The sequence below is a fragment of the Protopterus annectens genome, chromosome 2.part0 (assembly GCF_019279795.1).
Source record: "Protopterus annectens isolate FY-2018-M chromosome 2.part0, PAN1.0, whole genome shotgun sequence".
NCBI lineage: Eukaryota > Metazoa > Chordata > Ceratodontiformes > Protopteridae > Protopterus > Protopterus annectens.
In genome coordinates, this window is record NC_056728.1 from 969,647,357 (window position 1) to 969,670,293 (window position 22,937).

Here is a 22,937-nt window from a genome sequence, read left to right on the forward strand (position 1 = left end):
TTTTTTGGCAGAATCAAGGCGTTGCTATGGGAACGTCTTGTGCGAACAGCTATGCCAATGCTGTAATGTTGAAATGGGAGAAGGAATTTCTGATGAAAGATGATTTTGTAAATGATGGTATTATTTTAACGTAGATGACCTTTTTATGATATGGAATGGCTCTATGCAAAAGTTGCATTTGTTTACTGATTATATTAATAGCTCTACGAGTTTTCTTAAGTTTACTCTGAATTATTCAGAAAAGGAAGTAAGTTTTTCAGATGTATCTATTATGCGGACCACAAATGGTGACCTGAATATTAAAATGTATAAGAAAGAATGTCATTGTTAATAATCTCCTTAGGAGGGACAGCATGCATCCTCAGTTTATTTTTAAAAACATAGCTCAAAATCAAGTTTATAGAGTTTCCAGACTTAATGCTAAGGATGAAGCATTTGCAATACAGCTAACCATAGTGGAAACTGATTTACTAGAGAGAGGTTATGATAGAAAATTAATTGATTCTAGTATTAATGCAGTGAAGAATGTGAGACACACTAGAGCCAAACCCTACTTTTCTAAATTAACAGAAAGTAGTACTAATGATCAGGTCAGAAAAACACAAATACTTAAACCATGTTTCAGTTATTCAAGAGACATAAGGTGTTATACTGACATTATTAATAAGCACTGGAATATTTTGACTTCGGATAGGCAAATAAATAAATTGATAGGTGCTTTTCCAGAATTTACTTTTAGAAATAAAAAATCACTAAAAAGACAATTATGTGGTCCCAGAGACATTGATTTACAAAATAAATATAAAGGAACCAGACCATGTTTTAAGTGTCAACACTGTAAATATATAAATGCAGACAGTGTGTTTGTGCATCCAGATACAGGCAGATGCTTTAATTTTAATGTTAGTGCTAGATGTGATTCTTCATATTTAGTCTATTTAGCTACCTGTAAAATATGCAATAAGTTTTATATAGGTAAAACGGACATATTATTAAAAGATAGAATTAGAAAGCATATTTATCATACTAAAAAGGGAAGTTCCTTTAATGCTCTAGCTAAACACATAAAAGAAACTAGTATAGAGCATCAATTTACTTTTAGAGTGATAGATAGGTATTTTGAAAACATAAGGGGTGGTGACACTAAGGTACAAACAGAGAATCTGGAACTAAAATGGATCGTTAAACTGAGAGCTGATCATGGACATGGCCTGAATGACCATGTGCCTTTGAAACCCTTCTCAAAAAACAGAGCCCTACGTAGGTAGTTATTCAGTTGTTGAATTATTGGTTGTATATCTATGTATTTGCTATATTAGTATTTATTGAAATTGCATTTATGCTTTTTATATATATTTATATGTGTTTATGGAATATTTATGTATAAAAATTACTTATGGTTTCATATATATTATAAAAATATGAACAATGTTTTTTTATAAAAGTTGATATTTTATTCTTATATTTTAATTTTATTTTAAAGTTTTGTATACCTTTAAGTCCTCTATCAGTTAATTAAGAGATGCTTAGTATAAATATGGGTGTGTTGTTAGTTTCTGCATACACCTGAAGAAGCCATTTGGTGAAAGCGCTTGTATGTGATCTGTGAATAAAGCTTTTTGGAAGAGACCTGCAGCCTGCCTCTATTCATATACATATTTATTTTTTACTTTTTGTACATACAGTTCGCTTATTAGGACCGCACCTTTATCCTGGTCTTGACTGCTACAATCACTGTTTTTACCCAAATTCTACCATCTTGTGTCTGTTCCTTGACTATAAACTTCCACAGCAACTTAAACCATCTTCTATAACAAACATTAACTCCAAAATGACATGCTCTTCCCCACTACAGTTACATCTACTGTTTATAAACTACCCAAGGTCCACCTACTCACCTTCAACACAAACAAGCTATGTCCCTTTAATTTTCTAGTTGTAAACAACTTTATCCAAGTACTTAAAAAGCATGGCAGACCCAATCCAAAATCAAATAACCATTTCACACACAACTTTTTTAACCCCTTTATTAACTTCACACATCATACAGTGACTTGGGTACATATACAGTTATAAAAGAGAAAAACTATTACAAAGATTTTTGTTTTCTTGCATTACACATACATAGTTTCTTTTTTTTTAATAATTGCTATTCAGTTTAACATTACACAGATTGCTAAAATCCTAACTTCCCTGAAATTTTACTCCTCCGCTTGAACATTATTCTGGTTGTATTGTTCCCATAGATTTCATTTAATTTCTATGTAGTTTCGTCTTTCTAAAGTTCCCACAATAATTGTAGTCTTCTGCCTCTGTTATGTTTATGAGCATTAAGTGTGTAGCTCTAAAGAATTCTTTCAAATTCAGTAATCCTAAAGCACCTTGTTCTCTGGGACAAAACAACTTATCTCCCTTAACTCTTGCATGTTTTCCCTCCCAAATAATCAACTCTTTATTAATTATGGCCCACAGCTTCTCCTCTCATTGATAAAAAAGTATGCTTCCTTCCTAACTTATCTCATCTAACACAATCCTACCTTCCCACTCTTACTAATGAATCATCTTTTTTAAGGCACATTTTCTTCTGATCTGTGTCTACTAAAAATGCCCAAAACCTAGAAAATGACCTAAACTCAACTGACTGGTCCACATCTAAACTGTAATGATTCTAACTGCTGAACCCCTTACTAACTGTATCAAAAATTTTGAAAACAAACACTTTACACTTTTCTCCAAGGCTTTACAAATCTAGACCTAATCTCTAGATTATTACATAGTTAACGGCCCTGTATGTTTCTCTTTCTTTATTAAATCCTACACCCATCTGCCCCCTGCTCCTACCCAGTGATATCCTAGTGTGAGTAAAATTCTGGGTATCTGTGTTGCAGAACTCTTCACTTACGGAAATGGCTGATTTCAGCAAGATGCCCTGCTAACCAGCAAGGAGCACCACATGGAGATTGCCCCTGTCTCCATGAGGGGAAGTTTGACTGAGTGTATGTACTCCTTGACTTGGGCAGCACTCTCTTGTCCTGCCTTGTCCTATCTATACTGTCATGCTCAAGCTGCTAATTCAAATCAGATCACTCGGGTCTAAATCACAACTCTTTCTCTCTACATCACTGGCCACACATTGTGCTACTAGGAAACACCTGAGACCAATTCTGGTAAATACGCAAATGTACTAGCAGATGGAAAAGGTGTTAAAAGTTGGTGATACCAGAGTTTTCATGGAAAATGTTTTGTTGTAAATCAAGCAGAACAGCAGTAAATTCATCCCCACAATCAGAGGACATTTTGTTTTCACAGGGTCCAAGATTATCTAATGATCATGTAAGAGCTTCACTTCACTGTTCACATGGCCTTTCAGTCTGAAAGGAGGAGCTTAGAGACTGAAGGAGCGGCATCAGATGCTGTAAATAGCTTTCATGGAGGGAAAAATCAACCCAAAAATAAGTGATGAGGATAATGTGGACGTCTTCTTTGGTCAGCTATACGTCAGACTAACATGCTGAGAAAGGGAGGAATTTACCTATGACAGGGGGATAGCTGTTGACCTCTGGAAGCCAGATCTTAAGGAAGATGGGGCATGGTTACACAAAGCATGCAGGCTGAGGCTGTGAGGATACACTGCAACTGTTAGTCATACCAAGAAAGGGAACAGTGTGCCACCTCTGACATAAAATGAGAGATGCACATGTTGTCATTTGAAAATTTTGGGGTTTGTGTTTAGGTTTGGCTTTCAGGCTTCGTAAAAGCACTTTAGGATTAGGGACAGATTTATGGTTAGGGAGATGTTTTAGGATTTGGGGAAGGGGTGGCATTCTAGGGATATGTTTAAAGATAACAGTTAAGGACTGGTTACTAGGATTAGGGAGAGGTTACAGAATTAAAGTTATGAATGGAGTCAAACATTAGGAAGGTGATTTAGAATTAAGGTTAATTATACAGTTTTAAAGTTAAGAAGGTGATTGGGTTAGAGCTAGAGATGGTTTTAAGGGTTAGGGGCAGTATTTTAGGGTTAGGTTTTGTACATTGAAATGGTGTTTATTACTTATAGCAAGTGTTCATAAACTGCATTCACATTCCAGGAAGTAATGTGTGACTTTTGCCTACATGCTATAAATAACCATTGCTGAAAAATGTTCACTGCTCTAACTTCTTACAAATAAGGATTATGCTACAGTAGTCATTTCTGCTACCAACATCCCTCTACCCACTACCTCCACATCAATCTGTATGTTATATATACAGCAGTGAAAGTATTCCTGCTATTGCCCTTGTAGTCACAAGAAATCATGGAAAATAAAGTTCAAGACACTTCTTATTTCGGCTTTTCCCGGTTAGGGGTCGCCACAGTGGATCACCTGTCCTCTCATGATTGGCAGTGGAGTTTTACAGTGTCGTGTTGCCAGCACGGCGCCCAACCTTCCACAGAAGGCAAACACACGCACACACTCACACCTAAGGCCAATTTAGAGTGTCCAATCCACCTACAGCATGTCTTTGGGATGTGGGAGGAAACCGGAGCACCCGGAGGAAACCCACGCAACAACAGGGAAGACATGCAGACTTCGCACAGAAGGCACCCCCAGCCGAGGATCAAACCGGATAACCTCTTGCTGTGAGGCGGCAATGCTAACCACTGCACCACCGTGGCTGCCCAAAGTTCAAGACACTCAAAAATACAAATAAAATAAGCACACCCTAAGCACACATCAAAGACTCTGCTTACTTTACAGAGTAATGCCTTTAATAAGTGAAAATGTGCACAGAACTGCAGACCTTTTCTCACTGCTCACTGTATTCTGACCAACCCATGATCCACTCAGGCAACCAAGTTGCAGCAAACCTTTTAAATGTTCCCACTTTGGAAGAACATATCTATTTTCGGGCCTGCACATGATGTACCTATTTTTGCAGGTATGTCCCTATTTTCTAGCTTGGTTTAACCATTCACACAATTTTTTCAATCCCAACTCATCGCATGTGATTTTGAAAGCTGAAGTACAGAGAAAACCACTGCATGGCCAACATTCTTTGCGGCACTGGTGGTGTGCTGGATCTAAATTGTTGGCCTTGTAGTGATTGACAAGCTATTTAGCTGGTTAGACCTCAGCATTTTCCACTCAGCAGTCTACAAAGTTTGCCTTTGTTCACCTAAAATGTTTTAAGCCTGTCCAAACAGACTCATTGAGTCTGCAAAGTATCACTTAAAACACTGGACGCAATGGACTCAATACATTTTGTAGTAGGTTTTGGTCAGTTTTAGCTATCCACACATCACAGAGCTGAGCTCCTATTTTTTTGACCTTCCTTCTGCTCTCTAACTACTCCATTCTATGTTTTTACCCTACCAAAATCTATCTTACTAAGCTTTCTATAGTTAATACTTTGTGGGTCTACTATATATTTTCGCATTTGTAATATAGTTTCTATTTGTTATCTCTTCTCTCTTTACTTTACTATTCCTGTAGTCCTGCACTTACTTGCTGTTTTTTCATCAGTTGCACTGATTGTTTCTGCTGTCCTCTGTATTTTGGGTCTGCCTGCTTTGTTCGCCCTCGCTATGCTTGGGCTCTCTTCACTCCCCTACCCTGCCAATTCCCACCCCCTCCCACTACATCTATATTTATCTGAAGCAAATCACACCCCTTATTTCCTCCACCAATTAGAACACATGATTTATACTGCACCACACCCTTCACTTCATTTATTACTCTCCATATAATCCACACATTACTAATATACTCACTAGTATTTCCAACCTCTTCCTTACACTAACTTATCCAAACTACATAACTGATTTAATCACCACTGTTTCCTTCACTTTTGTTTTCTCTTACAATTACATGATAACCAACTTAGTTCTTATCATTCCAAATAATCTCACCATTATACAGCTAATTTTCTTAACCATTTTTTTAAATGCTGCTCCTTTATACTTCTATCTTAAGTTCTCTGCTAAGCCCCTATTGCAACTTCATACCAACTCTGCACATTTCAATACTACCCCCCTACAAACCCTAATCCTTTTCCACTATACTAAACCCACAGACATTTATATAGCTCCAAACGTTTTTAACCATTCCAAAGTAGCACTCTTCACATTCAAATATGTGCATCAGTATACCACACATCTACTGCTGTGTTTGCATACTAAAAGTATATTTAAGTATTTAAACTACATTATTCAGGTTAGATTAAGCCTCAAACTTAGTAGTGATGTCTACCCGAACCCAGGTCCCACAATTTATCCATTCCATCCAAATATAACATCCCCTTCATACTCTACCACCCCTGTAACAAATCAGACCTCTTGTTTCTAAACATTAACTTAAGAAGCATATTGAAAAAAGTACATGAATTTCATGGATTTCTCTCACTCTTCTCCTCTGACATAGCAGTCTTAACTGAAACCTGGCTAAAACCTGAGATAAATGATAAGTTTCTAACCCATTGAAAGGATAGACTTACCAAATGTGGTGGAGGTGTAGCTATTGTGTATAAAAACACAGTGAAACTACTTCCCCTAAATCTAAACCATCCTGAGTTCCACAATGCTGAAGTACTATTCACTAAACTTGAAATAAACTCCCAGAAATCCATAACGATTATTGCATTCTATATCCCTCCAGGAAACAATTCCATTATTGATGACTTCCTACACTGGGCAACATTAACGTTCTCTCAAGAAACTATTATGGGAGACTATTATACAGACTGTTTTACCTGCACTTCAGATAATTCTACAAACTGTATTAATCGTTATGGGTTCTAGCAACTAATGCATTCCTCTACTAAAGTAGACACAGAAACTAACAGAAACTCTTTACTGGATTGGATCCTAACCAATAAACCCTCTCTTGCATATCAAACAGGATGTCTTCCAGACAGTATTAGTGACCATCAACCTACCTACTTTCTCAGGCATAACATACACATCCCTAAAAACACTGCATTTAGACATACATGCAATAATAAAAATTTCTCACCTCAAAAATTCATATCATCCTTACAGCAATTTGATTGGTCCCCTCTAAAAACACTCCAACTGGATGCTGCTGTTTCACACCTTAATAATGCTTTTCTTGATATACTAAATAACCATGCACTCCCTAGAAGCTTTAGAACCAAGTCAAACTATTCTCCCTGGTTATCAGAGGAAACATATCAACTTCTTAAACTAGAGATAAAGCTTGGGAAATATACAGGTCTAACAAAAAACAACATACCCCAGCATCCTATCATCAATTGAGAAGCAAAAGTAAATAACAGGTTAAATATGATAAACAAATCTATCTTAATACAACCCAACACAAATACAACAACAATTCCAAAAAATGTTGGACTACCATAAATCATCTACTATGGCTAGGTCATCCCACAACTCCAACACTTACTTCTACAATAAGATACACAGTATAGCCAATCAAGTCAATACACACTTCACAAACTGTATACTAAATCTAACCAAAACAAACATTACTTCACTACCCATCATTCCCAGTGATCAAAAAGTCCCATCTAAGACCTTTTCTTTTAAACCCATACAGACCTAGTACCACAAAAGTACTTAAGCTTAAACCTTCTTTTCTTGCTGCTAACAAACTACCTTCTTTGCATCTCAAGATGGTTGCTGAAGTAATCTCTTATCCAATTTCTGTTTTAATTAAACGTTCCTTAATTGAACAATATGTACCCAAAATATGGAAATAGACCAATATCAATCTGATCTCCACTATCAAAAATATTATAAAAATGTATTCATTCGCAGCTACTATCAAACAACCTGTTAAATTCCCAGCACAGCTTTCGACCACACCACAGTACTACTGCTACACTAAGTTTCATAAACACTATCAACTAGAGCAGAAATAATAGTGATCTACTGTCTGCCATATTCCTTGATATGTCCAAAGCATTTGACACTGTGTCCCATCAAAAATTACTAAATGAACTCTTATCCATTAATCTAAGCCATTCTGCCCTAACATGGTTTCATAGCTATCTACTTGACAGACAAAACACTATAAAAGTGGCAATATAATTTTTCATCACTTCCAACAGTTCCACAAGGCATTCCACAAGGCTCCATCTTGGGTCCACTTCTTTCCAGCACATTAACCAATAAGTTAAATACAGCCACACATCAAGCTACAATTACTCAGTATGCCGATAACTCTACCCTTATCTGGTCAGCTCCCACATTTTCTAAGCTCCAGGTATTAACCCAGCTTTACTTCACAGTTGTAGAATTTTGGCTTTCTGACTATCACTTACTTCTCAATCCTAATAAAACAAAACTTATGATTTTCTCAAGTAGCAAAACCTCAGACCTCCAGCTTCCCTTTCAGATAACTTCTTCTGACAATACCAAGACAGAACCTGTTTTATTTTTAAGTTACTTGGAGTCACAATTGACAACAATATGAGATTTGATAAACACTGCCCTCTCACTGTTAAAAGTTCACAAGACTAGGTTCTCTTTACAAAATTAAAGCTTATCTCACAAACTCCTCAAGACAGACTATTGCCAGGAGTCACCTACTTTCTATTCTTCTTCTTTATGCCTCTCCTATTTTCACCAACTTCAAGAAACCTGAATCAACAAAGTTTGAAGCATGTTACAATAAAATTGCAAGATTTCATGCCAACTCGTCATGTAGAACTCATCACTGCACTGCCCGACGCCAGCTAAATTGGTTAGAACTACATAATTACCTAATTCTTACTCATCTATCTATGGCACACATAATAATTTACCAATCTGATAAATGCCCTGCACTCTGTAATCTACTTCAGCCCCAAGTTAACAGCAGACACTTAAGATCCTCTGATAAAATTCTGTTACAAGTCTCAAAAACTAACAATTACTATGGAGATGCTCTTTATTCTAATCAAATATCTAGAACTTGGAACTTAATCCCACAACATATTTTAACCACTGCTAATCCTTCAAAATTCAAAACACTTCTAAAGTCTCACCTACTTAACTCTCGGCTTTGCTCTTGTCTTATTCCTGGTTGATTCTGTATTCACTCCTCTACAAAATTATTTTCAAATGTTGTATCTTAGACTAACTTATCTTCATTATGTCCCTTTATTCATTTTTTCAGTCTCTTCTATATGTAATTTTCATCACTCTTTTCCATCATATTTTTCTTTGTCTATAACTTTGTGTCCCTGCAACCAAAAAGTGTGTAAAGTATAAAACAAGAAAAACTGGGATCTTAATGTAGAAAAAAATCAAACACAGTAAAATGTTAAGCCAACAAAAGAAAAATGTAAGTGTCAAAATAAAATAAAAAAAAACGGTGAAAATTTAGTGGTTTTGTTCTTTTAATATCAACTCCAAGAACTTCATCAGAAACAGTCACAGTTTTCACAAATCTTAACTATTCTCAATTACATATCACATGACCAATCAATTATGATAATAATAATCATATACAAAAACTTAACAATACATATTCAAATATACTTACATATAAAAAACTAATTTAACTTAATGAAAAATTAAATCCTTCTATCTTTTAAAAACATTTACATCATTTAAACCAGGTGGCTCATGAAAAGATAAACGTATCTGCCAGAAAGCTTCCTTAACTTCTGAGTGTTGAAGTCACCTATTAATGGGACAAATAATGGGACAAAGAGAGACTATCTAAAACATAAGAAAACTTTCTTCAATTAAGACATACAAATGCATGTTTGGCCAAAGCATTACTGAGATCTTATATTTTAACAGCTGTAATGTGTTCATGAATACACTTAGGAAATGTCTGGACAGTTTTATCCACAAAAAACTGAGGCAAGATTCACAAAATGCTAGATAAGCAAATTAACAAGTACATCGGTTCTTAGCCCAAATTTGTTCTTTGTTATGCTGTAAACAGAAGATCCTTCAAAAACACATATACAATATTGAAAACAAAATGTACCAAAACAAGAATGATGTAATTTGTTGGATGTGTCCAAGCTAGACCTTCCCTTCTCAAAACATGACTTCAAATGGTATGTTCTTTGATATCTAAAACTCAGTTTATCACCTACAATAACTTTATTACCCAAAGTAATTTTCCAGTTTTCGTTAATATTTCTTATATGACTCTCTCAAGACATAGGTAATAAAAAAGATCTTATATATTGGTCAGACTTAAAGTCTCCTTTATGTAAATTAACCTCCTCCGGTTTAAACTCTGTATGTCTTTTCAAGGTCCCTTCTTCTAATACAATGCTCAAAAAAATCACTAATATAACCCCTTTCTAAAAATAGATTTTTAAGATAAAATAACTCAATCTCAAATGTCATGTCATCACTAATTAGTGTACTTAACCTTATAAACTGACCATGTACTACATTCTTATTCATAAAGAAAGGATGCTGAATAACATTGGACAAATAATTGTTTAGAAAGGTGGGCTTCCTAAATATGTTACTATGAAAACATTTCTGATCTATATAACTTGATAAGAAAAACATTGAAAAATACTACTTGATGACCTTTATCTCCATAGGTGAATGTCAAAAAACAGGTGGGATTATTTAAAAAGTCAAAAATTTACTAAATGCATCTTCATCACCTTCCCATAGAAAAAAACTGTCTCATCGTCTACATAACTCATAAGTAAGGGCATGGCATCCAGATCAAAGGACATTAAAATTCCACTGTAGTCAGCCCTCATCAGACCAATAACAGAGTACAATGCACCGTTTTTCCATATACTTCATCAGACATCAGTGACAGCTGCAGCGACCCCCAGAAGTTAATCACCAGGAAGATACAGAGTATAGAAAACAAGTCCTACGTAGAAAGACTGAAACTTATCACTGTAGTCTGTCTCCTACAGGCTACTAAGGAATGATCTGTGTTCTGCCTTCACAGCAGTCTCTGCTCCATCTCTGATGGAAGTATTTCACATTCATAAATCAAACTGCACAAGGGTCACTCATTTCAGGAATCTTAACCTAGCCTCTGACAAAAATAAATAATGTTAAAGAGAGATATACATCTCTCACAGACAACCACATCTTATTCACATGAAGCAAAGCCCTTCCCTGACTCTCTTCAAGGGCAACCTTGATCAGTGGATGGGTTATTGTAAATGTGTTCCTGGGATGGTGCCTTAGACAAAAAATCTTATTACAACTATTCTCAATTAGACAACAGATCCAACACTCGCAATTTCTGGACTACTCTTAACAAAATACTGTACCCTGGCAACCCTTCTAACCCCTCACCTTATCCCATCAAATCTCCTCTATAAATTGCTACCCTACTCAACAAACACTTCATTAACACCATCCAAAACCTCACTCCTTCTAACACTAACACTGCAACTACCACTACCCCCTTCAACCCCCACAACCAGAATCTCTTCTCATTTACACCTGTGTCAACTTCTTACATTAAATCCCTTCTTCTAAAACTTAAAACATGTTCTCCCTCTACCGATAACCTACCTCCTACATTCCTCAAACTTGCTGCTTAATCTATAGCCTATCCTATATCCATTCAAACTAACAGATCTATACGTGAAGCTACAGTTCCTGCTATCTGTAAATCCTTCTTTATTATCCCACTACATAAGGGTGGCAACTCCACTGATCCATCTAACTATCGTCCCATTGCTATTCTTTCTCCCCTCTCTAAGATACTCAAGAAATGCCTTCACTCACAACTTCTCAAACACCTCCTCGAACACAACCTTCTTACTCCCACTCAGCATGGGTTCTGTCCCCACCACAACACATTCACCGCCCTCCTATCTTTCACTTATACCATAGCCAAAGCCCTTGATAACAATCAAATAATATCCTGCCTCTTCCTTGACCTTTCCAAAGCCTTCGATACAGTCTCTCACTCAATACTCCTTACTAAGCTATCTAACCTCAACCTATCTACTACCTCCCTTGCCTGATTTTCCAGCTATCTCTCTAGTAGGCAGAAATCTTTCAAATGGCTCTCCTCCTGCTCTCCCTATATATCTATTCCAACTGGTGTTCCACAAGGCTCAATCTTGGATCCCCTTCTATTTAACATCTTTACAAATGAACTCTTCTCTTCTTGCAGACAATCTTCTCTTATACAATATGTAGATGACTCTACACTCATCACCAGTAGTATTACAGACCTTCACACACTTACTTAAAACTCCTTTCTATCCACAGAGAAATGGTTATCTGACAATCTTCTTATCCTTAACCCCAAGAAGACCAAGCTCTTGCTCTTTCTTCCCCGCTCACTTTCAAAACATAAATCCACATTTACTATAACATCCTCCAACAACACTATCATAAAACCTGATGCACACACAAAACTGTTAGGCGTCATTATTGATGAAGAACTCAAATTTAACTTACATTTACTGCAAGAAATAAAAAAATACACCAGAAACTTGGCCTGCTTTATCACAACGAAAGATTTCTTACTCCAAATGCTAGATTCTCCTTAGCACAGTCCTTCCTCCTGCCCACACTTCTCTACGCAGCCCCAATACTAACTTATACACAAGCTACTACAATGACCAAACTGCAACAAACGTACCACAAAATTGCAAGATTCATTACTAACTCCCCCTACAACTCCAATCACTGCCTTGCCCTGAACTCGTTACAATGGCTCGAATTCCCTCAACTACTGCTACTTTCTCAATTTCAGGTTATTCACTCCATTCTATACAGACATCCATCCTGTCCAGCTCTCACTACTTTTTTAGCTACCTACAACCCTTCTAGAACCCTTCGCATCTCTAACCAGCAACTTCTAAATGTAGATCATCCAAAGAAGAACATAGGCAAACTACTATGCAACTGCTCAATAGCTCACACTTGGAACAAACTTCCTCTACACATACGCTCCATCATACACCCTGCACACTTTAAAAAGGAACGCAGACTTTATCTTCTCAATACCAAATCTTATCCCTGTTTAGAACCTACCTAATTTCCCCTTTATCCAATGGTGCTTCTTCACTCTGAGCTCCTGAAAGCAAATATACCTTCCTAGGAAGCCTAGGCAATAAATCTGATCACATGTATATAACTTGTTTGTACATATATCAAAATATAGTTCATCTATTTATTTCATTGTGATTATTTTCTTAGGGTAATCTAAATATGTTTGATTATGATCGAATTAGTACTAATATGTTTTGGGAGTGTCACTTGGTTTTGTAACTTTCTATTTTTGTTACCTATGTAATCCTTAATTTTTTTTTTTTGTAACTGGAGCTTTTCTCCTCGGGTCTCCACTGAAAACGGGCCTCTGGCCCAGCTGGATCAACCTAGTTAACAAATGTTAATAAATAAATAAATATCCCTCGTGGACAGGGGCAGTCAGTATTACATACCATAGCATAGGAACATACCTCTGTGAACTTCATTCAGCTAGCTATTGAAAATTGTGAAACTCGGGTTAAATATGGCTAGGTTTGTAAAGGCTCTTGGGCCATTGGCCTAGTAATCGTCTATGAATCTATGATACGGTCTGTGATATATACTACCTTAATAGCTGTATGGATGATGATCCCCACATATTCCCCCCTCCTCCCTTTCTTCCCTTTTGGGAAAACCCAGTATTGGGAAATGAATAAGTTTGAGTCTCACTGGTGGGAAGTTCAATGATTAGCAGGCATGAAGTAAAAAAAGACAATGGAAACCCAATTGTTTAGTAGGCCTCATCTCATACTTCTCACTCTTCCTCCTTCAACTGCACCCCTTAGCACCCTCATCTAGTACTACTATAACTTAGCATTTTCAACATCCATCCATTCATCCTAACACCTCATCTTTAACAACTATCTCTCACTTTATTCACCTTACTTCCTTTTCTGTCTGCTCCTACTTTCAAACCTTCCTTCAATGCATCTCTTACCTATGACACACTACGTGATAACATCTGCAGCCTTCAACAAGTTTGTATACATCATAATACAGGTTTGTGCTGTTCATCTACATTATACTTATTGTACATACTGTAAATACCTTACGGCAGCATAGTGGTACAGCAGATAGAGTTGTTGCCTTACAGCAAGAGGTTCCCTGGTTCAATTTTCAGCTGGGGTACCTTCTGTGGAGAGCCTGCATGTCCTCCCTGTGTTTGCATAGGTTTCCTCAGGGTGCTCCTGTCTCCTCCCACTTTCCAAAGATATGCAGCAGGTGGACTGGACACACTAAATTGGCCAGAGGTATAAGTGAGCATGAGAGTGTGTGGTGTGGAAGCACTACCACAGCAGGGCAGCCACCCAGCAGTGTGAACCTTGGCTCTAGATAATTGTCATTGTTGAAGTGACACCCTGATCTCATGTGCAAAAATAGAAAAAGGGGCTACGGATGGATGTAAACACATGAAATTTTATAAATGTATTATCATTTGTGTTTTTACATTTCTTACGTTACCCAATCTACATATTATAAACTTCTGGACATTTTCTGTATTACTGGAGTATTTTCCCACAGGTCTAAAAAGAAAATGGCTTATGTGCACTCAAACTAATAATGACAGGAAATTATATGAAATGCTTTTTCATCGTTTTGGAAAATGTCTGAGACTGAGGAAAGGAAGCTGGCATATTCTTCCTTTATCTACGGTTAGCCAGCAATACTGAAAGGGTAATTACTTTTCCTCATACAGTAAAAACATTCCCTAATTTAACAGCTTCATGCATCTATAAGCAAAGGCACAACAACTTTCACTTAAAATATGTCGAATGAAACACTGAAATGTGGTATTAAGCTCTCTCCATTCAACCTTAAGCTAATTAACTGTTAATCTATTCATCTGTGTATACTTCCTGTTCATTTCTCAGCCCACCAATTTCACCTTCTTCCTTTCTGTGAAGAAAAAATAATAAAGTATAACTCATCTATGTGGTCCTGCAGCTTTCATAAAGTAAAGTGAAAAGGCGTTCTTGTTTCAGACCTCTATGAAACATATTTAGGTCTCATTCCCATTTTCTTTGATGGTGTACATGGAGACATCATTCTTCCGGGTAGCCTACAGTTAAGGCAATAAGCTAACATACAGCTACATTTCTAGATCTGTTCTCAAAAATAGGGCCAACAATGTGCAACTCTGAGAAGTCAATTAGTCAGGCCACACTTTCTAGTTCACCTCAAGAAAATAGACATTTAAGTCTATCAGATTTTACCTGGGGAATCAGTGCAGTATTTAGTGTTACTGCCTCACAGTGCTTGGGTCTTCAATTTGGTTCACAGTTGGGATGCCTTCAGTACACAGCCTGCCTGCCCTCCAGAGTGTTTGTTTTTTGCTGGGAAATCCAATTTCCTCTCACATCCTACATACATGTAGGAAAATGAGATGGCAATGCGCAAACTTCCCCAGTGAGTATGCAGCAAGTGTGTGTGTCTCTTCAGTGTTCCTGAGATGAACTGGCTTCCTAAGACTGTTTCCTGTCTAATGTCCATTATTATGATGCAAGCTTCAGGTACCTCATGGCAAAGAAGAGCATAAAGGGTAACCATATGAAATGTCGGGACCTGCTAAACAGAGTCCTGAAACACAGAGAGTGAATGTTCGAAAAAACGGACTTAAACATACCAAATCTGAATAGTTATGGCAATGTATACATAAGTTGGGGGGAATAACAATGTTGGAGATTTGCTCTTCCCCTGCATTTTTGGTCTTTTTTTTTTTCTTTTTTTGAGTGCTGCCACTCAGCATTTGGAGTGCTGACATTTCAACAGGAAGCTGTATAAAGTGGGTACTGAAAACAGCTGCATTTTACCCAGTTGACAAGGAATGATTTTTAAATGAATCAGTGTCTCCTCATAGCTTCTCATGCTAGCCTGAGTCTGAAGTGGCACTTTGAATTTGTTTTGAGGTACACATTCAAAACACAACAAAAATGCTTTACATTATGAGATCATAAGCAAGCACTAATGTATGAATACCACTTGCCTTCCTCCTCTTCAACCTCAGGAGAAGCCTCATTATGTGCGTAAACAGTCTTGACAACAGCTTTGTCACAAGTGTCATTTTAGTTAGACTTCAATATGTTTTACAAATATAGTTATATACTTCATTCTCAACAGCAGTGAGTGTATGTCTTCCTCCCTGGATATAATGCTGAACACTATGGTCCCAATGATTTTTTCACTTTCTGTCACCACCCAAAAATGCCTAACATTTTACTATTTTTCTAAGTTCTGGAGATTTCTATGCACTTTTCTACTCTCTTTTGACGGACTAACCTGCTGAAACTTCTACCATAATCTATAAAATATATTTTCTACTACAAATTCTTAGAATTCTTTGAAACCAATATTTAGGAGCTTAATGCAAGTCCTATGATAAAGCTGCAAGGTGACTCACTGATATTCAGTTAAACACATGCTACTGACATCAAAGTTGTATATCACAGAATCTCAGAATAACACATCAATTTACCTTTCCGTCCATGTACTCCAGCCACTGAAGACCTAGGTTGGTGACTATTCTTGGTGTTCCATCATCAACTGGGAGGATATCAATTCTAAACTTCTGGGGCGCAGCAGTCACAATCTGTTAAAAAAAAAAAAAAAAACAGTAGAACCATTTAGTATGGCTCTGAAAGAAGGAAGTTCATTTAACTTAGAAAGTTGGTCTGCTTCAGTACATAACAGTACAGCAGCAATTCAAATCCAACAAAGTAGTTTTTGGACTCATTTTCTGGATTTCATTTATACTGGATAAAAGGACCAATGCCAACAACTTGGAAATGGACCTTAGACAGTTTACTGAAAAGCATTCCAATAGGCAGGAGATTCAAGAGAACAGTCATTTTTAAAATAAATTAAGTCAAACTTCCACTGACTCAAAACACAGGCTGCACACAGAAATAATATTGCTAGATTTGCCACTGGCTCTCCATTCAGAACCCATCATTGTCTTAATCTAAAGCAGCTAGGATGGCTAGAGTTTCAAAATCAGATTCAATTTCACCAGCTTGCTATTGCCCATAAGACCCTGTATCAACCTACCAATACTCCAACACTCTCTAGTCTCATTACCCCTTATACGTTCCTCAAATAAACTACTTGTTTGTACAAGCAGATCCAGATCCAACAACTTGGCAGGAGACTCCCTATTCTCTAACACTGTTGGAAAGCACTGGAACCTACTTCCCACTGAATTTTTATCACTGTCTTCAATAACACTTTTTAAACATAAACTAAAACTATATCTTAGAACACATTGGTTATGCCCCTGTACTAACCCTGACTAACTTATTTTCTTTATACTAATGGATCCTCTTCACCTTTTACTCTTTTGTACTAACTCCAGACTTATCCTTAAAGAAACAAAAAGACCATAATCTTGCAATTTAAATCAATGTATATATGTATATAGTAACATCTTTTTATGTACAAAACCTTTTTAGTGTTTGTGTTAAGTTTACTGTAAGTATTGTATTTTTATTAACATCAGCTGTGTTATGCTTGTACTGTAGCAACATTCTATATTGTAATTGTGTGTGCTGGAGCTTATCTCCCCGGCCCTCTACTGAAAATGGTCATGTATCCAGTTAGACCAGCCCGGTCAACAAATGTAAAATAAAATAAATAAAATAAGGACAGCTACTTGAAAATCACCCACAACTGAAGTACAACAGTAACTCTGCCAGTGAATTGCTTACAGTAGTTTTATACAGTAAACACTAAAAATGTAACATTCTGACTTGTCATAAGCAACACAATGCTATGAGGTAATTTTTACATCAATAGCACCTAATTTGCCAGGCGGTGGCACATTTTCCCAACACTATTTGTGACATATGCATTCTCTGGCATTTTAACCACGTAAAATACAGCCTCTCTACTACTCATAAACTATGCATAATAGAAAGCATTAATCGTGTCAGTGTTGAATGTTGCCTTTCAGTGCACTACACTGCTGCACTGAGGTACAATGGAAAGACAGGATGGAACTAGCAGGAGTAGGAGATGGTTTCACAAACAAACTGCTATATATTCAGTGCAGTTCCACTCATGGAAAATAAAGGAAAGCATTTCTCTTATAAGCATATTTGTGCAGTACAATAAAACATTAATTGCTACTAAAAATTTGTAGCCATGTCAAACAGAATGAAATATTCTTGCTGCTGACACTTAGCTGTTCTGTGTCACTGAAACACATCAAACACAAGTGAGTCAAGTACAGCAAGGCACAATACATACATCAGACATATTTATGTGACATTCGTTTACAACGATGGTCTGACTGGGTTGCAGAACTCATTTTTAGCAGAGGCCTGGGGAGAAAAGCTCCACATACAGTACAATAAAAATACAGTAAAATCCAAAACAGTACAAATCACATTAGAAATACTATACAAAATAAATTGAAAAAACAAACTATGTTACAGGATGTTACAGTATATACTACAGATCTAGATGGTTCTATACAGTTAAAAATCTTATAGACAATAATAGTCACTCTCACTATACATGATATAGTGTCCAAAAAAAAAAAAAAAACACAATGTTAGTTTCAGTTAGGAAAATAGTAGCCAGAAAGTTGGTGATGGAGAAAGACAGTGAGAGCGTTAAAAAGAATAGACGCAATACAGCCTGAACAGTAGCTTATAGGATATGATATAGAAACACAGAATGCATTAGAAGAGCCTTAGGATCTTGCAGACTGTGAAGGATTGAAATGTGACATAAGAGGATGACGCTAGTTCAGAAGAAGAGGAAGCACTGAGCATCGGGTAGGCTCTATGCAGGAGCAGAGCCATGTCTTTTTGAGATGATTTTTTTTAAAGAGGCTTTGAACTGGGTTAGGCCAGGCACAGACCTAGCAGTGAATTCCAAAGTACAGAGACACAGAGTGACCTGATTTTTTTGTGGGTTTTGAGATAGCCAAGAGATTTTTGTCTTCTGATCGTAGGGATCAATTTGGTGTGTAAAGTGTGACTAGACTGGCTAGTGTAGGGCAGGCAGTAGGGTTGAAAATAAGGTTGTGCAAGGTGGATAGCTGAATAAAGGCAAGTTGGTTGGGGAGTTCAAGCCAGTTTAGTTCTAGGAGTGGTTTACAGTGGTGTGTGTGATATTTAGAGTTTGCGGCAAACTCAGCAACTTTGTTGTAGCACTTTTCCATCTTGCAAAAGGTAGACGTTTGTAAGTTAGTTGGGACAGGGGCACCATAATGAAGGGAGGGAAGTCAAAATGTTTTTGCAAGGGTAGTTTTGGTTGCTGCAGTAAAGAAATGTTTGTTTCTATATAAGAGTCCCAGGCTTTTGATGAGTTTTCTTTATATTGTGTTGCATATGGGGGTCAAATTAAAATGTATTGTCAATGATAACTCCTAGAAGTTTGGTTTTCTGCACTACTTCTATGACAGTGTTGTCAGATACAAGAATGTTAAAATGATCAGTGATGGGGAGGTGTTCTTGGGATGAAAGAGTACTAGTTTTGTCTTCTTTGGGTTAAGAAAGAGTTGGGCATTTCTTAACCAGGCTTTGAATGCAGTAAAGGACTGTTGAGTTTTTGAAAGTAGTTCTGGTAGTGATTGAGCAGTGCAGATTATGGTGGAATCATCAGCGTATTGAATGAGGGTCCAGGGTGAGAGGCAGTGTGAAGGTTGTTTGTGAAAATGTTGAGTAGGGGTCCTAGGATGAAGCCTTGGGGTACTCCAGTAGGGTTGTGGAGGAAGGGTGAGAGTTCATTGGACCATTTCATTGCTTGTTTAAGATCCTTGAGGTAGCTCTGAAACCATTTTACTGTGTTATGTGAGAAGCCTAAATTAGACAGTGTGTTCAAAAATAAGGGATGAGACACTGTGTCGAAGGCCTTGGAGAGATCAAGGAATACTGAGACTGTATAGCATCCTGCATCTCTGGCCTGTTCACGGCATCTGTAAAAGATAATAGGGCTGTAGCTGTGCTGTGGCTAGGTCAGAAGCCATGTTGAGTTTTGGTTAAAAGATTGTTTTGCAATAGATATTGCATTACCTCTTGATGGACTCCCACCTCGAGAATTTTGGAAATTGAATAGATCAAAAGAGTTGCCTCCTTTGTGGATAGGGGTTATGTGAGATTGCTTCCATATTGTAGGTACCTCTGATTCAGATAAAGACCTATTTATATGGAGACTGATTGGGTAGGCAAACGAATTAGCAGCCAGTTTGAGGTAGTGTGGTGGAAGATTATCAGCTGAGGCACAGCAGGGTTTTACTTTATGTAGCAGTTTCTTAATGTTGTCAGTAGGTATGGGCTGAAGTGAGAACAAGGTTTGTATGACATTTTGTTGAGTGGGGGGGTCATTAATGACAGGGTTAGAAGTAGTTGATGGTCTGGGGTTGGTGTCAGAATAGGTTGAAGGGTGGTGGGGGGTCCAGCATTAAGGGTGTTAGTAAGTAGGTCTGATACTGATTTTATGAAGTGCTTGTTAATGTTTTCGGCTATTTGTGATGAAGGGGTATCAGGTGGTAGGGTGTGGTCTCTATTTGTTCCAGGGTTAAGTAGAGAAGACATGGAGTGCCAAAATTTATTGAGATTGATTTTATGTTGAAGTTGAAGCTGGGAATAATATGACTTCTTATCTCTGTTGATTAGTTTTGTCACTGTTACGTAGTGTTTTGAAGTAACATGATTTTGTTCATTTTTGTTCTGTTTCCAGGTTATCCAGGCTAGGTCCCTTAGCTTCATTAGGTGTTTACATTCTTTAGAGAGCCATGGAGCTAAGTTCTTTTTAATTCTTTTCATACGAATGGGAGCTAGGGTATTAAGTATGTGAAGGAAGGTATTATTAAAGTACAATACCATCATTAAGGGGTAGTTGTTTAAAGGGTGTCCAGTCTATTTCATGTAAGAGATGGTTGAATTTATGCTGCCAAAATTAGTTGAGTTCCTAACTGATTTTACAGTGTGTACTCTTAGTTATTGAGAGTTTGTTCTAAGAGAATAAGCTGGCAGATGTTTGCTGAGGAAGCTAGACCGTGTACCGGAACATGGGTAATTGGCAGGGCGGGATACTAGGATCCAATCTAGGGATTGGCAGGTGAGATTGTTGCTGTATCTTGTAGGAGTATTGAGGAGCTGAGAAAAGACATACAGATTTATACTATTTGTGGGGGAGTTGGAAGCTATGGTTTGGCAATCCATATTAACGTCTCCTAAGATTGGTTCGAGGTTTATTGTTTGGGATGTCCAGGATAAAATATTTTCCAACACTGGTATATTGTTACCTGGTGGGATATATATTACCATTATGCAAATTATTTTTGATATGTTGAGGTTCAAAAAAGAGATTAGTACCTCAGCATTGGAAAAGGTGGTTATATTACTGGTGTAATGTGTGATGTTGAGCGTAGAGGAATACAGAAGGGCTACCCCCCCCCCTTTTTTAGATCCATCTCTTCTGGTTATTGCAAAGTTTGGAGCTATTATTTCTGAGTCTTTTACACATGTTTTTGTAAGGGATAGTATATCAGGTTTATTTTGATCAATCCAGGCATGCAATGGGGCTATTTTATTACACATACTTCTAAGGTTCAGTGTAAGTATGTTTAAATTTTTTAGGTTACTCTTGTGGTTAGGATTAGAGGGTGAGCCAGGGTTAGGATGTATGTCTCCACATTTGAGTAGGTAGGTAACGAGGAAGGAGTACCATGGGAAGTGTTTTTTATTCCTAGGTGATGGTACTGGTGTCAAGTGTGGTTTCACAGGAGGTGAGGAGGCCAACTGGTGACTTGAATAATATGGAAGGGTATAGGGGAAAAGCTGGGAGGAGATATGTGAGAAGCTGTGTTGTTTATTGGAGTGATGGTTGCAGGAGGTTGTTGATGTGTATTGATTTGTGGGGGTATGAGAGGATATAGCTGTAGTGAGGTTGAAAATTAAGAGTAAAGAAGCTAGGCAGGTTAGGAGGAGCATGTCAAATGATAGTGGGTTTAAAAATGGGAAAAATGGTATTTATATGTTAGAATATAATATCAGGTATAAACAGACAGTATGTTATCTTGTGATATGTGTGCAGCTGAAGGTAAGGTTGGAAATGTTTTGACTTCAGGGTGGGCTTTGACAATGTGGTTAGGTGTTTTGTCCTGTGGTTTGTGATAAGGTGGGGTGGGGGAGATGTGACTGGTCAGTAGTAAACTTATGGCACAATGTTAGTTTGTGTGCATAATAGAAGAGAAGGTGGTAAGCCTGGAGTTAATGTAAGACAATGCTAAAGTTCTAAAACATCCACATGTAAACAGTTCACAAATGACCACTGTAATCAGATAAAAAAAATTGAAATGTATGACCACGCCTATACATGATGTGCAAAGCTTATCTCTCCACTTGTTACATCCACATAGATACAGTAGTGCATCATGTTATATCTGCAATCATAAAACAAAGTAATACATTCTTCTTGCTTACAATTAGCTATATTTTCTTACTGATAGACATCACAGAACCGCACAAATCAAACAATCATAATTATATTGTTTTTGTATTAAATAACAAACCAAACATTTGAAATTGTGTATAATGAAGACAAATGTTCTCGTCTCTTAGAGTTGGTCATTAGTTCTGACTATCACGTCCACAGAACAGCACTTACCAAACAATCATGACAATGCTGTTGTATTTTGCTTCCCATAATCATTTATTTCTTTCAAAGTGCATTTGGGTACTGGAATAAATGCAGTTTCCAAATGTAGCATTCAAATTGAAAGAATATGTGAGCTCATACATCCACATGCAAACAGTGCATGAACTGATACCTGAAATCATATAAAATTCAATGATGCCCTAGTTTGCATTTTATCTATTACTTCTAAAACTAGTGCCTGCCAAAAATTACAATTTTGCTTTCCCATTTAACAGTGCAAAAATCATACTTACAATCATGTACATTAAATTGAAAACATTTACTTTGCTTATAGTTAGCTGTCACTAACTAGCCATCAAAGAAAAGCAAACATCACTTTTCAAAATAT

The 22,937-nt window shown here is 37.1% G+C and overlaps 1 protein-coding gene across 1 annotated transcript in view; it reads right to left on the bottom strand.

Moving 5' to 3' along the window:
• LOC122792799 (extracellular matrix organizing protein FRAS1-like) overlaps positions 1–22,937 on the bottom strand; it is a 4,352,848-nt gene that overhangs the window by 1,207,523 nt on the left and 3,122,388 nt on the right. The window contains exon 49 of the mRNA XM_044060368.1: positions 16,416–16,529. Coding sequence (XP_043916303.1) covers positions 16,416–16,529 — 114 coding nt within the window. The remainder of the gene's footprint in view (positions 1–16,415; positions 16,530–22,937) is intronic.